The 15,926-nt window shown below is 47.2% G+C and overlaps 1 protein-coding gene across 1 annotated transcript in view; it reads left to right on the forward strand.

The window, feature by feature from the left end:
* Positions 1–15,926, forward strand: part of ATRNL1 (attractin like 1) — a 1,808,663-nt gene that overhangs the window by 1,328,210 nt on the left and 464,527 nt on the right. The window contains exon 23 of the mRNA XM_086919594.1: positions 7,493–7,571. Coding sequence (XP_086775720.1) covers positions 7,493–7,571 — 79 coding nt within the window. The remainder of the gene's footprint in view (positions 1–7,492; positions 7,572–15,926) is intronic.

Raw genomic sequence — 15,926 nt, forward strand, 5'->3', positions numbered from 1 at the left:
AAGTTTGCCATCAGTTGTGGACTGGACACCAGGGACTCCTTAGTCAGGGCCTTGGCCTCTACAGTGGCACTTTGCTACCACACCTGCATGCGGTTCACAGGGATTTTGGGGGCGTCTAGTTTTCCTTAATTAAAGTGCCTTTCTCTGGCCCACCAGTTTGGCTTCAAAGCAGTGACCCATGAAAGCCTGTGACTGCCAGGCTCTTGGGCCTCTCTTTGGCTTCCTGACCACAGCCTTTTGTGGTCACGGCAGGGGCTCCTATGGGCGTCCTCAATACCAGCCAGACTAGGGTTGCGGATTCCACAGTGAATAGGGGTCCAGACTCACTGCGCTGTCCAGTCCCCACCACTCTTCCTCGGTGTATTGATTCAACTTGGTTGTAGTGACTGTGATACCTCAAGAATTCGCCTACTATGATATTTCTCAAAATTAGAATGGTTGGTAACTGTTAATAATACATTCTGTTCTGTCTTGTTAGAATACTCTTTAGATGGTACTTTGTCCTTGCTTAATGGGTCAGAGAATTAAAATATAGGTTTCTCCCATTCAGCCACACCTCAAATTCTTTCAGACCTTCTTTTTCACCTATATCCTCAGTATATCTTTTCCAGATGTGAATGTCATCCAAGTTGGGTTCACTTAAAGCACTGATGGGCTGTTTTTCACAATGATTCACATTCAAGTTAGGGTCTAATGTTGTGCCTGTCGATGTTTTTTATATCGGCATGAAAAACCTGATGATTATGCAGAGCGTAGTTTTTGTCAAAACTGTTTTTGCACACTCCTTTATGAAGCATGTGGGTACTTTTAGGAGTTCCTTTTTATTATTTCGTAATACTACAAGCGATGTCAGGGAATAGATTTTGGAGATTAAGAATAGCTTGCGACTATGGACAGCGGATAAGTCAGATAAGTGAGTGTAGTTTCTGAAGCAAGCTGAAAGTTTCAGAGAGATTTTAAAGGCTTGATTCTCAGCTGACAAGATGTAGGTGGTGATGCATCGGTAGCATAGTCTGGAGACTGGGAGCGGATTTCTATAATGCTGCCACTTCCAGATGTGATTGACAGGGTTTACCAAGGAAGCAGCACTCTTCATTGTGGTCCATGACTAAGGGGCTGATTTATAGTTTGGTGGGTAATCCGTTTCAAATGGGCATGAGCACTTTTCTGCCAAACTAGCATCCACCTGCCCTATTTAGCATCAGGAAGACCACACATTTTCTAACATTAACCTGCCCTGTTTAGGGTCAGGATGACCACCAGCTTTCCATCAATGGAGCCTGCTTTGGTTCCATCAATGGAAAGCTTCCTCTGACAGCCCAACAGAATAGATTAAGCAGATTACACTGTGCACCTACTTTAGAGTGTACACTGTGATCCCCTTGTTTAGATCTCGCCTGAGCTAGCACATGCGCTGCGCTGGTGAGACATTTAGTAAGTGGGCTTTAAAAAGCTGACCACAGCTTTTTGTGTGGCATACAGTGTGCGGTTACGCGCCCCGGCACAAACAAAGGTGCCATCTGGCTTTCCTCTCACTCGCCCAAGCGTGCGCGCCTCATTTCAATGCCCCTCCCCTTCACCCACCACATAGCGTGTCTCGCAGCTTGTTCTTCAAAACCATCCTACTTTTATTTCGTTTGTATTTCTTTACACTGGAAATTGACTGGTAATCTTGTTGCTTTCAGCATTCAACAGTGTGTTCTCATTTTCACTCCCCCTGTCACCTCATTCCCCCCTGCCACCCCAGCCAGATCGCCCTCACATACAAACATGCTTTATTTATTTCAGCTTTATTTGCACTTCAACGCCCCTCACATCACTCAGGACCACCACAGCATCACTATGGGCTACCAAAGCATCACTCAATGCTACCACAGCATCACTCAGCACCACCACAGCATCACTCAGGAACACCACAGCATCACTATGCACTACCACAGCATCACTCAGCACCACCACAGCATCTTTCAGGAACACCACAGCATCACTCAGTACCACCAAAGCATCACTATGCACTAACACAGCATCACTCAGCGCCAACACAACATCACTGAGCACCACCACAGCATCACTCAAGAACACCACAGCATCACTCAGCACCACCACAACATCACTCAGCACCACCACGACATCACTCAGTAACACCACAGCATCACTCAGTACCACCACAGCATCACTATGTGCTATAACAGCATCACGCAACGCAACCACAGCATCGCTCAGCACCACCACAGCATCCCTCAAGAACACCACAGCCTCACTCAGTACCACCACAGCTTCACTATGGGCTACCACAGCATCACTCAATGCCACCACAGCATCACTCAATGCCACCACAGCATCACTCAATGCCACCACAGCATCACTCAGCACCACCATAGCATCACTCAGGAACACCACAGCATCACCCAGTACCACCACAGCATCACTCAGTACCACCACGGCATCACTCAGTACCACCACAGCATCACTATGGACTACCACAGCATCACTCAGTGCCACCACAGCATCACTGAGCACCACCACAGCATAACTCAAGAACACCACAGTATCATTAAGCACCACCACAACATAACTCAGCAACACCACAGCATCACTTAGTACCACCACAGTATCCCTATGGTCTACACCAGCATCACTCAATGCCACCACAGAATCACTCAGCACCATCACAGCATCACTCAGGAACACCACAGCATCACTCATTACTAACACCGCATCAGTATGCGCAATCATAGCATCACTCAGCGCCACCACAGCATCACTCCTCACCAACACCACATCACTCAGCACCACCACAGCATCACTCAGCAGGACCACAACATCACTCAGCACCACCGCAGCATCACTCAGCACCACCGCAGCATCACTCAGCACCACCACAGCATCACTCAGCACCACCACAGCATCACCCAGGGGCACCACAACATCAATCAGCGAAACTACAGCAACACTCACCACCACCACAGCGTCGCTCAATCCCACAACAGTATCGCTCAAGGCCACAACAGCATCACTCAGCGCCACTGCAGCATCGCTCTACTCCACCACAGCAACACTCAGCACTACCGCAGCATCACTCAGCACTGCCACAGCACCACTTAGGGTTACCACATTATCACTCAGGGCCAATACTGCATCACTCAACACCACAACAGCATCACTCAGCACCACCACAGCATCTCTAAGTGACTCAACCTCATCACTCAGCGCAACCACAGCATCAGTCAGCACCACCACTGCGTCACTCAGCACCACCACAGCATCACTCAGGGCCACCACAGCATCACTCAGGGCCAGCACAGCATCGCTCAGCACCACCAGAGCATCAGTCAACACCACCACATTATTACTCTGCACCACCACAGCATCACTAAGGGACACCACAGCATCACTCACCTTCACCACAACATCACTAAGCACCATCACAGCATCGCTCAGGAACAATACAGCATCACTCAGTGCCACCACAGCATCACACTATAGCGCCATTGCATCAATCAGCATGAACACAGCATGAACGCAGCATCAGTCAGCACCACCACAGCATCACTCAGGGCCACCAGAGCATCACTCAGGGCCAGCATAGGATCACTCAACGCCACCACATCATCAGTCAGCACCACCAAAGCTTTAATCAGCACCACAACAGCATCACTCAGGGCTACCACAGCATCACTCAGCAGCACTACAGCTTCACTCAGGAACACCAAAGCATCACTCAGTAACACCACAGCATCACTATGCACTACCACAGCATCACTCAGCGCAACCACAGCATCACTCATCACCACCACAACATCGCTCAGCGCTACCAAAGCATCACTCAAGAACACCACAGCATCACTCAGCACCACCATAACATCACTCAGGAACACCACAGCATCACTCAGTACCACCACAGCATCACTATGTGCTATAACAGCATCACGCAACGCCACCACAGCATCGCTCAGCACCACCACAGCATCACTCAAGAACATCACAGCATCACTCAGTACCACCACAGCATCACTATGCACTACCACAGAATCACTCAATGCCACCACAGCATCACTCAGCACCACCACAGCATCGCTCAGGAACACCACAGCATCACCCAGTACCACCAAAGCATCACTATGCACTACCACAGCATCAATCAGCATCAACACAGCATCAGTCAGCACCACCCAGGGCCACCATCATAACTCAGGGCCAGCACAGGATCACTCAACGCCACCACAACATCAGTCAGCACCATCAAAGCTTCACTCAGCACCACCACAGCATCACTCAAGAACACCACAGCATCACGCAGGACCACCACACCATCACTAAATGGTAACACAACATCACTCAGCACCACCACACCATCACTCAGCACCACCACAGCATCACTCATCACCGCCACAGCATCACTCATGGACACACCTATATTACTCAGCACCACCAAAGCTTCAATCAGCACCACCACATCATCCAGCACCACAACAGCATCACTCAGGTCCACCACAGCATCACTCAGCACCACCACATCATCACTCAACACCACCACATCATCACTCACCACCACGACACCATCACTCAGCACCACAACAGCATCACTCAGCACCACCACAGCATCGCTCAGGAACACCACAGCATCACTGAGGTCCACCACAGCATCACTCAGCTGCACACCACAGCGGGACACAGCACCAACACAGCATCACTCAGCACCACCACAGCATCCCTCAGAGGCACCACAACATCAATCAGCATCGCCAGAACATCAATCAGCGCAACTACAGCAACACTTGGCACCACCACAGCGTCACTCAGCACAACCACAGCATCACTCAGCACCACCACACCATCATTCAGCACCACCACAGCATCACTCAGCTCCACCACAGCATCACTCAGCACCACCACAGCATCACTCAGCCCCACCACAACATCACTCAGCAACACCACAGCATCCCTCAGAGGCACCACAACATCAACCAGCATCGCCAGAACATCAATCAGCGCAACTACAGCAACACTTGGCACCATCACAGCGTCACTCAGCACCACCACAGCATCACTCAGCACCACCACACCATCATTCAGCACCACCACAGCATCACTCAGCTCCACCACAGCATCACTCAGCACCACCACAGCATCACTCATCCCCACCACAGCATCAGTCAGCACCACCACATCATCACTCAACATGACCACATCATCACTCAGCCCCACCACAACATCCTTCAGCACCACCACAGCATCACTCAGGGCCAGCACAGGATCACTCAACACCACCAAAGCATCAGTTAGCCCTACTAAAGCTTCACTCAGCACCACCACAGCATCACTCAAACTCACCACAGCATCACTCAGCACCACCACAGCATCAGTCAGCACCACCACAGCATCAGTCAGCACCACCACAGCATCAGTCAGCACCGCCACATCATCACTCAGCCCCACCACAGAATCACTCACCTTCACCACAGCATCCTTCAGCACCACCACAGCATCACTCAGTACCACCACACCATCACTAAATGCTACCACTACATCACTCTGCAGTGCCCCATAATCAATCAGCATCACCACAGCATCAGGCAGCATGACCACAGCATCACTCGGGACCACCACAGCATCACTCAGGGCCCACACAGCATCACTCAATGCCACCACAGCATTTCTCAGCACTACCTTAGCATCACTCCGGAACATCACAGCATCACTCAGTACCACCACAGCATCACTATATGCTACCACAGCATCACTCTGCAGTGCCACAGCATCAATCAGCGTCACCACAGCATCAGTCAGCAGTGCCACAGCATCACATAAGACCTCCACATCACACAGGACCACCACAGCATCCCTCAAGGCCAGCACAGCAGCACTCAACGCCACCACAGCATCACTCAGTGCTTCTTACACTTTTTAATTACAACTTCTCAGCATGCTGCACAGCAGCCATACTTCGCTACTGCACAATTTAGAAACATTGGCAAAGTCAATAGCTCTACCTAATCACTTATAAGTCCCCCCCAATACATAGCCGATAGGTCTCGCCTTTAGGACATTATAAATGTTTAGTTATCCAGCACAATAACCTTGATTACTCAAGGTCAAGTGTTGCAAGGCTAAAAACTTATAAGATCCCAAAAGCAAGACCTATTGGCTATGCCAATGCTTGTTCTGTTTGTCACTGCCAGGCGGCAAGGGACATAGAAAAACAAACATGACTCTCACACCCAGGTAAAACAAAATCCTGGGTGTAGGAACCAGGGGTCATCAGTTTGTTGTTTTTGAAAAACAAACAAATCGTTACAGTTTGGCATACAAACTTTAAAGAAGACAATGGCATCCCAGTAATCGTTTTGTACCTTGACCAGAACATTAGTTTCAATCAAGGCATAGAGATCAACATCGGCGCAGTCCATGAGAGTTGTGAATGTGATGTCTTCTGCCTCCTATCACCTTTTGTGTGTTTAACAGGTACTATGCAACAAAAAATGAAATAAAAAATATATTAAAAATAGTTAGAGTGATAAGCAGCTATGGGGAGCAATTGTGAGGCCAGAAATGTAACTGTGTGCGGGAGAGGATAGTATGTGGAAGGTTGAAGTGGGTGTTGTTTGAGGTAGAGAACTATATAGTTGTGAGTGGTAGTAGTGGGCAGCCAGCTGCACCACTCTTGACATGCGTCTGACTTTAAATCCATTGCTCAAGTTTTAGTCCTTTGTTTGGGCGGTATGTACAAACTTTTGCAAGCCTTTTGTTATCACCAAAGTGAATGAAAAAAGGATTTCCACACAGGAAATCCTGAGATGGACTGAATCAGGATTTTCATGCAGAAATTTGCATTATTGTGTTGAAAAATATACCAATTTGATGGGCTTTGCATCTGTTCTGAGGAGTCTTGCCATGCAAAATCATGCACCCTACTAGAAAATTTGAATTTAATGAGAATTCTTAATTTGCATGGCTTAGCCATCCTGATAAACACAGAAAAGTACTCTGTCAAAAGTGAGTAGTAATTGAATAATCATGTTGAAACTGTGAATACCTCTAAATTCCATGTGGAACATTGGATGGGTTTCTCTCAGAACATATGAGATTTCAAAAAGTGCAAGATGCATTAGCGTAGAATTCAAATTCCATTGTCTATTCTTGGAAATGTATGAAAGTTGTAAATGTTCAGGACGTTTGCCAGGGTCTGTATCAAATACAGGCGAGAAGTTAGAATTCACAGCAGGTGGAGACAAGAGTTATGCTTATACTGCCTGTGATTTCTGACTACGGTCAATTTACCTATTTATAATGAAGTTCCAAATTTTTCAAGACGTTTGTTATTGATTCCATTTGCAAAATGTGGCCTATCAACTAGGAACAGACATTTGTAGATTAAGTTCTAATTATGCACAAGGTAAGTTATGTCAGTACTCTTCTACACTAAAGGACTACTTATTGAAATGAAAAAAAATTATTACTAAAATGTGATCATTGTCTTTCTTTCTTGCAGTCAAACAAGAATTTGGATATTTCAATTAATGCATCCAACAATTTTAACTTGAATATCACCTGGTCAATTGGCTCCACAGGTGAGCGAGGCTGGATTTCTTTTTCTTTTGTTTATTTCCCCAGTGGCTTTTAATTATTGATTGTAGAAATTGAACTAGCTTTTCTATCTTTCTTTGCAAGCAATTTGTGGCAGGGAAATGTCCCCTCCTATGGCGCCCCTTAAAATCCATTCTTTTGTCATTATTCTTCTGTTATTAATTACAGGACTTGGAGTCTTCATCTTAATTTGCAATCTAAGCGAAACTTCATTAGCCTGTTAACTTTTTCCCGGTTCAATTAAATTTGCACGGAAAGTCGCGGCTCTGTCTAAATGTTCGGAAAGGCGCTCTTATGAAATGCACCGATTTTAATTAAGATAGATGTGCGCCTTCTCTTCTAGAAGGACGGCAATTGTGATGCTATTGTTTTAATTCTCCCATTTGAAGACTAATTATCAACCTAAACATTGATATCAAACAATGCGATTCTTCTGCTCAACTTGATAAAAAAGGGTGCTCAACTGTGACTCGCCACCCCCTACATATTTTTCCTTGCATATTTTCCCCCCCCAGTCGCTGCTGGTTCTCAGAATAAGAATCCGTGTTCATGAAGCCTTTCATGAAAAGTTTGACGGCTGTGTCCTCCTCTGAGTTCTGGAAAGACAACCAAGCATGACCAGCACTTGCTAGGCAGTCCCTCTGGAAATCTGGGCCTCAGAGCCCGGATTTTGCAAATGGAAATTGGCTAATTCTCTGCCAGTTTCCAGGGTATGTTCCTGCATGCTTCTATTGGACACTACTCATTAAAGGGCTTTGCTAGATATCTCTATCACTGTAGAAATCAATTTGTTCTGCTGTACCACAGAAGTTTCTACTTTTGACTGTATCTCTTTTCGGGAGCAGCTGAAAGTGTGGATCTGAATAATTTTGATAAACCTTTTCATGCTTGGTGATCTCAAAGGGCTTGGATTTCCTGACTGTCTTTTATGAACTGCATTCTAAAGAGTAAAAATGCACTCTTCTTTTTTCTTCCATGATAGTACAGGGCAGGGGCTGAATTTAACGGGCAAAATCTATGTACAGTTGCATGCTTGTTGTTAGACCTGGTATCTCTGGCGTGCTATCTCCCTATCTTTTGTCCTCTGCCGCCTGTAATTATTATGCTGGGCTGGATTTCGTTTTTGCTGCTTTAGATGCTTTGGGCACTTTGCCACTGCTGATCAGTGTCAAAGTGCAAGTGTTCCCTGTGTACATTGTTATTGTGATTAGTTATCCATGATTGGCATACTTTTATTACCAAGAAGTCCCTAGTAAAGTGCACTGAGTGTGCCAGGGCTGGTGATACAAATGCTACTAGTCGGCCTGCAGCACTGATTGTGCCACCCACACGAGTAGCCCTAAAATGGTGTCTCAGGCCTGCCACCACAGTGCCTGTGTGCAATCTGTGAACTGCCATGTCCACCTGGTCAGTGTCCCCACTTACCAGGCCTAACCCTTCCCTTTCTGTACACATTGGTCACCCCTAGGGAAGACCCAAGGTACCCCATTGGGCAGGGTGCAGTGTATGTGAAAGATAGAGCATGTACTAGTGCAGGTGACATGCTCTGGTAGTGAATGACAGTTCGCTTTTCACTATTGTAAGGCTACCTTGCCCATAGGCTATCATGTGGAATGCTGGCTACAGTGGCTACCAGCATATCTTCCCATAGGAGCATGGTAGGACATAAAAGTCTGGTATCCCTGAACTCAGAATTTACTAACACATCTTTTAGGAAAGGTGGTTTTTAAATACTGTGTTTGAGAACAGCACTTTTAGAAAGTAGCTGTTCTCTTGTCTGACCTTTCTGTTTGCCTTGGCCTGTTTGTGAATTGCAGTCTGGTTTGTGGGTGACGGGCTGGGTGGCTCCCAGAGGCTGAGTGGGCCATTACTGGGCTGCATAGCTCCATCTGCATCTAGAGTGGTGGGAGGGGGTAGCAACTGGACCTGAATAGGGCTGTGCCTGCCTTCCACAATGCTGGCTCCACCTACTGCTGGGCGGCTGACAACCCTGCCCCTCTCTCTGAAAGGAAAGGAAAAGCCAGGAAAACAAAGTGCTCAACGAACATCTAGAACTGGTTCAGAATGGACTCAGAGCCCTCCTGCACAAAGGGAACACAGACCTTTAGGGGTATAAGTACAGGACCCCTGACTACAGAAAATTAGATCATCCTGGAATCAAGAAGGAACCTCTGCCACTGAGAAATCTGGAAGACTGAAGAAGGAAGATTGTCCTGCTGTTGCTTTGCTGGAATGACCTGCAGTTGCTTTGTTGCCAAGGAGAGGGAAGGACTTTGCTTTGTGCTGTGTCCCCTTGCTTGAAGGAATCTCCAAGGGCCTGCGAAGAGCTGGCTTCTTGTTAAGAAGTCCCAGGAACAAAAGGACTTCACCCCCAGCTTCCCTGAACTCTGCTGAGAGAGTTCTGTCCTTCCTAGAATGCTTGGGCCAGTTGTGGTGCCTCTGGAAGTTGTACCTGTGTTGGGAAGCTGGGAACCAAGATTGTAAAGACTTTCTGCAAGTTTTATCGCATCGCTCACTTGCGGAGCACATCCCCGTCAGTGCAAAGAAATTCCTGCAGCTACGAAGGCCGAGATTGTCGCAGCGCCTGTTGCCGCTGCCAGAGCCGTCGCATCCTTCGTTTGAAGGACGCACCAGACCAGTGCGGGAAGATTACCATCGCTGCGAGTATCGTTGCAGAGCCTGCTGTCACTGGGTGAGATCGTCGCACCGCTTGCTTGCGGACCGCATCACGTTGCTGCGAGAGTCGTCGCAGAGCCATTTAGTATTCAAACCACTTTAAGATTTTTAGAGGAGAGAAAACAAACGGCCCCTCTTCTGTAGTAATTCATTTTTAACTTAAACGTCACCTGCAGAGGGGATCCCAACCATGTTTTTGTAATTTTTTTATTTTGAAGGTAAATGATATAACAATCAGCAAAACCTTGCTTCAACTCTTCCTCACCACAAACTACACACTCCTCCATGCCGTGGCTTCCTCTGCTCCCACTGTCCTCAGTGTTTTTACCCAAGGCTCTGCGTGTCTGTCCCCAAGGATCCCACTGGAGAAGGATGTCAATAAGTAGAATTTACATACATCTTGTATTTTTTAACCCCTTGCGTGCTTCTGTCGGCAGCACTACCTTCATAGTGCTGCGCACGTCCGTTGGCCGGCCTCGGCTCCGCCCACTCCACTAAACCGCCGCACCGCGGCGTAATTGCTGCCGCAGTTAAGAGGTTAAACTTCATTTTTATTTAAATACCATTTAAAAATAGCTTGTTTACATTTTTGATATTTCGGGCACTTTAAGTTACTATACACAACATCGCTGGTTCACATTTTGACTGAAAAGCACAGATAGTAAAGCGTGCTCTGTACTTCACAGATTCCCTTTGCTATATACTGCTGTAGGTTATGTTATGCTAAGTTATGTTATGTTGTGTTATGTTACTGGTATTTGAAGAATGCGTGCATGCAGAAGCTTTTTGGCGCTGTAACAAACCACAATAAACTGAGATGCAATTAAAATTGAGAAGCAATTAAAATGAATAAACCGTATTTATTGGTTTAAAAGAAAAGTTTTTTTTTCCCCTAAAACAAGGAGTTAAGAAACGGAACAAAGCTCAAAAGTGAGTCTGTTCCTTCCTTTGGCCAAGAATGTTCTGTCCCCAAATGAATGGTTCTGGTTTTGGGAGTCCCCAGCAGAACGTGGGCAGTGGAGAGAAGGTACACTGTGGTGCATGAAGATTAATCTTTGACGCTAGAAATGGTGTTAAGAAATGGCACATGGTATTTTTGTATTAAGACAATGGCTTCAAACAGTGTAAGGAAGGATTCTGTAAAAGTGTTTATTATGCCAGAAGCATGAGCTTGCGGCCTTGCATATGTGCGCTTCCAGGGTTCCAACGTTTGTTACCTAGAGCTGTGAGAATTTGCTATATATCATTATTCGGAAGGCACAGGTAATCCTTGTCCCAAGAAATAAGTAAATTGTTCTGTATTTTTCAAGCTCAGCATGCTCTGCTTCACTTGATCGAGGGACATCTCAATCAATTTCAGCACTTTCAGGAAGGTACATTTTTTAGGTCACAGCCTACCAGAGAGGCAGCCGGCTGGTTTGCTAAAGACATCTTGGAGAAATTCAGAAAGCTTTCCTGGGAATGCATTCCACCCATTGCTTACTATTGGCTTTGTGATTTGTATATCAAATTTGCTTGGTTTCTATTTGCCGGTTTTGTTTGTTTTAGGTTGTCCATGAGTTCGCCCCTCCTGTGGATCATCCACAGCACTCTACCATGCACCATTCCACTCTATGCTGCATCACTCTACTCTGAAACATTCTAGTCTATGGCACTGCAGTCTGGGCTCTGAGCTCTGCTCCACTATGAGCCACTCTACTCTACACCACTCTACACTATGCCACTGAACTCAACCCTGCTCTATTCCACTCTACTCTACATCACACCACTCTACGTCACTCCACTCCACCCTGCACCGTTCCACTCTATGCCACTCCACGCCACTCTACAACTTTGCACTCTCTGCCACTGAGCTCTCTGCCACTCTACTCTGCACCACTGCTCTCTATACAACTGTACACTATTCCACTGCACTTAATCAGCACCACTCTACTCTATGCCACAATACTACATTCTACACCAATTCACTGTATACCACTCTACTCCGCATCCCTCCATGCCAGTGCACTCTAAGTCACTGCACTCTATGCTAATCCACTCTAAGCCACTCTAAACTAAATTGCATTCTGCACCACTGCACTCTACACCATTGCACTCTATGCCACTACACTCTAATCTGCACCACTCCACTCCTCCGTGCACCACTTCACTCTACAACACTTCACTCTAGAATGAAACAATCTACTCTACACCACTTCACTCTTCGCCACTCTACTTCATGCCACTCCACGCCAAGCAGTGTACACTGCACCACTCCACTCTGCAAAACGCTACTCTAATCTGCACTCTGTGCCACTGTGCTCTTCACCACTTTATTCTATGCCACTGCACTCTATGCCACTTTACTCAAAACCAATGCATGCTACTCCACTCTGCCCCACTGCACTCTCTGCCACTCTTCTTTACGCCACTCTACTCTGTACCACTCAACTCTGCACCAATGCACTTTATGCCATCTTACCTCTGTCACTCTACAACACTGCACTCTATGCCACTGCATTCTACTCTACATTACTCTACTCCACTCTACTGCACGCTACACCACTGCATTCTATCCCAAATCACTATATGGCACTCTCATCTACTCTGCACGACTGCCCCCTGACACTGCAATCTACACCACTGCGCTCTACGCCACTGTGCTCTACACCACTCTGCACCTATTCACTCTATGCCTTTACGCCACTGTACCTCTATGAAACTTAACAATCCTGCAGTCTATCCCACTGTACTCTACTCTGCATCATTCTAGTCTACACTACTACATTTTGCATCTGAAAGAAACGGGTAGTGATAGATTCCTTACCTTAGAATTACCCCCAGGTGTCAGACTGGATCTGGATTTTTTTTGGTCAGCAGTAACCCTGCGCGTTGAGAGGCATCGTCTTGCGGCTACGCGTGAGTCGTTGGCGCCGGGTTGACGTCGCTGGAGCTACTTAGACGTGCCCACGTGTGCTGACGTCAGTTCTTTCCAGGAAGAGCAAGTACCCCCAGTCACTTTTGACTGAGCATTTTTGAGGCTTTTTACCTCATTTCTTTAGTCGATTGGCTCCTGGTGTCGTAGGGATGCCCGCTATCAAGAACTACGGGGACTGTCACCGCATGATGTCAGTGACGGACCCGCACAGCGTGTGTCTCTACTGCCTGGGGCGTGACCACGACTCCAAGTCGTGCCCCAACTGCCCGGCCATGGCGCCGAAGACTTTGCGGGACGGTCCAGAAAGTTGCTGGAAGTCCTGCAGTCGACTCCTCACCGCTTAAGGTCCCTTGGGAGGTCGAGGGACCGGTCACCGAGCCGTCACTCTGGATCTAAGTCTTCGCACTCTGGGTTAGGTAAGTCAAAGCATTCCAAAAAGAAGTCAAAGAAGCGCCACCGCTCTTCGACTTCCCCTTTGCGTGACGCGGCTGCGGGTGTGGGTGGTGCCACCCCCGCAGCTTAGGCGGAGCCTGCGACGTCGCCGCTGTCCTGCTGACCATTTCCAGGTCTATTGGCGATGCCTGCACAGGTGCAAGAGTTTCATGCTGCCATGGCCCGACTCTTTGGGCCGTCTGGCCCTGCTGGTGTGCCTTCAGGCCACTTGGGCCCGACTGGGGGTCATATTCTTTCGACGCCAGTGGCTTCAGCCCCGGTGCTAGCGTTGGCTTTGGCGCTGGTGACGTGGTTGGCTTTGGCGCCGCAGGACCCATCGGGATCCAGGCTCGGATCCCGGGCAACACCAATTGACCTGATAACACCTCCACCTATATCGACCCCGAATCCGGCACCACCTCCGATGTCGTACGGTACTACCACCGACGTCATCCCTGGTTTCAGCCCTGAACCGGACTCGGCACCGGAACAGAGTCGATCAAAGCTGATTCCGACGCCGATGGGGCCTTTCTACCCCTACACCCGTCCTCATTTTCAGCCTGTTTCACAAACTTCGGAGGAAGGGGAGGACTGGGAGGGGTCTGAGGACCCTCTAACACAACAGTGTGGTGATGATCCAGACTGGGCAGAGGATTTGGGGGATGCCAGTGGTCTAGACACCTCGCCTGACCTTGGCATACTGTCTCCTCCTTCCGTGGCTACGGAGAAGGGAGCAAGTTATGCAATGGTGTTGTGTAGGGCAGGAGAGGCTCTCCACCTCAAACTCCCTACAGTGGCTGTCAGGACTAACCTCCTGACTGAAGTGCTTCAAGTAGCGGCAACCTCTTCCGAGCCCTTGCTGCCTTTTACTGATGCACTGTCTGACGGTCTTAGTAGCAGAAGAACACACACTTTTTTCTTCTTTTAATACACTATGTACTAGTCTTTTGTGTGTTTGCAGAGTTACAATTTGTCACAATTCTTGCAACTGATTTCTTCTCTGTCCTGTCTGATTAAGGGGATCCGAGACACGTTGTTGTGACGGTAATCTGCATAATTCTCTCTCGTTTTCAAAATGACTCTCGCTCTGGTTTAGATGGCGTTTTCTTCTGCTACTAAGGTGACACCAAAATCCGTCCTATTTCAACTGAAACCAGCCCGGATGAAGACCTTGAGATAAACCAGCGTGTTGGTCCCACTACCATAATGTTGAAACGTGTCGGCACTACATAGTGGCCTAGAAAAATCTACTTTAAGACAAGTTGGCTTGATTTAATCAGGTACAGTGGGAACGATAACCTTTGCCCACTGAAGATAACATTTTAAAATGCTTTTTTCAGACCACTCAAAAGGACCTTAAATCAGGACAGGTGGACAGGGCCTACATCATATACCATTTCCAATCTTTATTTCGATCTAGCGATCATAAAAGATATACAGACAGTGAAATCATAAAAGAGCATTCATATAAATACACAGTTCCACATTAGTCAATTCATCATCACATTAAGGTACAAGGATTAATGATAAAACTAGGTTGTATGAAAAGCAAGTTCTGCTTTCAAGAGACGGTTGGGAATAAACCACATGGCTGTAAGGTACTTTGCCACTGCGAACACAATTGGGGGAGACACTTCAGTTTTTAAGATTCTGTACGCCGGCAAAAACTGTCTGAATCCCAGATTTTTTAAAAGGGGAATTAGCCAATATCTCCTAATTCTTCTGTAGGCTTTGCAAAAAAAGACCACATGTAGATCATTTTCTTTGGGGTGGGCACATGCCGGGCAGTGCTCAGTGGTCAGGGAGGAAGTCCATGAGCTAGTGAATGATCTAAGAGGGAGTGTGCCATATCTCCATTGCAAAAATAGGAGTTATGCCATCCAGAACACATTCCATTCGGTACAAGTCTTTACTTTGGATAAATTAATTCGTTAAAGATCCCTCACGCACTGGTCTCAGAGTGTTGGCCAGCTTTTGGTCATAATACGCCTTTGACAGCGCTTTGCTAGAGATCCTGACACTTGCGTTAGCCGGGTCAGTCCAAAGTTCTAATAAGTTCAGGCTCTCACAAGAACTTTTTATGTATCCGAGCCATGGGATGTTAGAGACTTTCGGTAGCATTAAAAACTCCTGGAGCTCCGTTCTGTAGTTGGTAAGATCGTGGCTGCTCCATAAACGCCGCCAAAAAGTTAGTGGTTGTAAACCCAGTTCGTCTACAATTGGCCTAATACCCAAATCCATTCTCAATGGGATTAACAGGGTGCTTGGTGGGAGAGCTACCAGCTGCCTGATGAATTTATTTTCTGTGTTTATT

The sequence above is a fragment of the Lissotriton vulgaris genome, chromosome 5, assembly GCF_964263255.1.
Source record: "Lissotriton vulgaris chromosome 5, aLisVul1.2, whole genome shotgun sequence".
NCBI lineage: Eukaryota > Metazoa > Chordata > Amphibia > Caudata > Salamandridae > Lissotriton > Lissotriton vulgaris.